The sequence below is a fragment of the Corapipo altera genome, unplaced genomic scaffold (assembly GCF_003945725.1).
Source record: "Corapipo altera isolate COAL_440 unplaced genomic scaffold, ASM394572v1 57547, whole genome shotgun sequence".
NCBI classification, from domain to species: domain Eukaryota; kingdom Metazoa; phylum Chordata; class Aves; order Passeriformes; family Pipridae; genus Corapipo; species Corapipo altera.
This window is the reverse complement of record NW_020888433.1, coordinates 1-626: the sequence shown is the minus strand read 5'-3', so window position 1 is coordinate 626 and position 626 is coordinate 1. Positions and strand designations below refer to the sequence as shown.

At 66.1% G+C, this 626-nt stretch overlaps 1 protein-coding gene across 1 annotated transcript in view; it reads left to right on the top strand.

Moving 5' to 3' along the window:
• Positions 1 to 408, top strand: part of LOC113941959 (basic proline-rich protein-like) — a gene marked incomplete at both ends in the record, with an annotated part of 2,637 nt that extends 2,229 nt beyond the window's left edge. Inside the window, one exon of the mRNA XM_027633091.1 lies at positions 252 to 408. Within this exon, the coding sequence (XP_027488892.1) occupies positions 252 to 408 (157 nt within the window). The remainder of the gene's footprint in view (positions 1 to 251) is intronic.
• Between the last annotated feature and the right edge of the window lie 218 nt (positions 409 to 626).

The following is a 626-nucleotide window of genomic DNA, read 5'->3' as shown; positions in this document are numbered from 1 at the left end:
CTGAGTGTCCCTGGATGTCCCTCCTGTCCCTGAGTGTCCCTCAGTGTATCCTTGGATGTCCCTCCTTTCCCTGAGTGTCCCTGGATGTCCCTCCTTTCCCTGAGTGTCCCTCAGTGTGTCCCTGGATGTCCCTCCTGTCCCTGAGTGTCCCTCCTTTCCCTGAGTGTCCCTGGATGTCCCTCCTGTCCCTGAGTGTCCCTCCTGTCCCTGAGTGTCCCTCCTGTCCCTGAGTGTCCCTTGTTTCCCGGCAGAGCTGCCCGTGCCGGAGCCGTTCCCGGTGCGGGATTCCCGACCCTTTGGCTGCGCTGCCAACGGGCAGTGGCGGAGCCCGGGGCCCTCCGGGGGCTCGGGGCTGCAGAAACCACGGCTCAGCAGGGGCTCCTACCTGGAATCCCGGAAAAATCCCAGGTGTGTGTGGGGCTGGGGGGTGGGAACCTCCCGTGGAATGGCCCTGGGGCAGAGAGGGGGGGAGAAAGGGATGGGGGGCTGAGGGACGGGAGAGCGGCAACCCAGGGGAGCCCAAGGCAGCCCAAATGAGCCCAGGGGAGCCCAGGGCAGCCCAAGGGTGCCCAGGGCAGTCCAAGGGTGCCCAGGGCAGTCCAAGGGTGCCCAATGAGCCCAGGGGA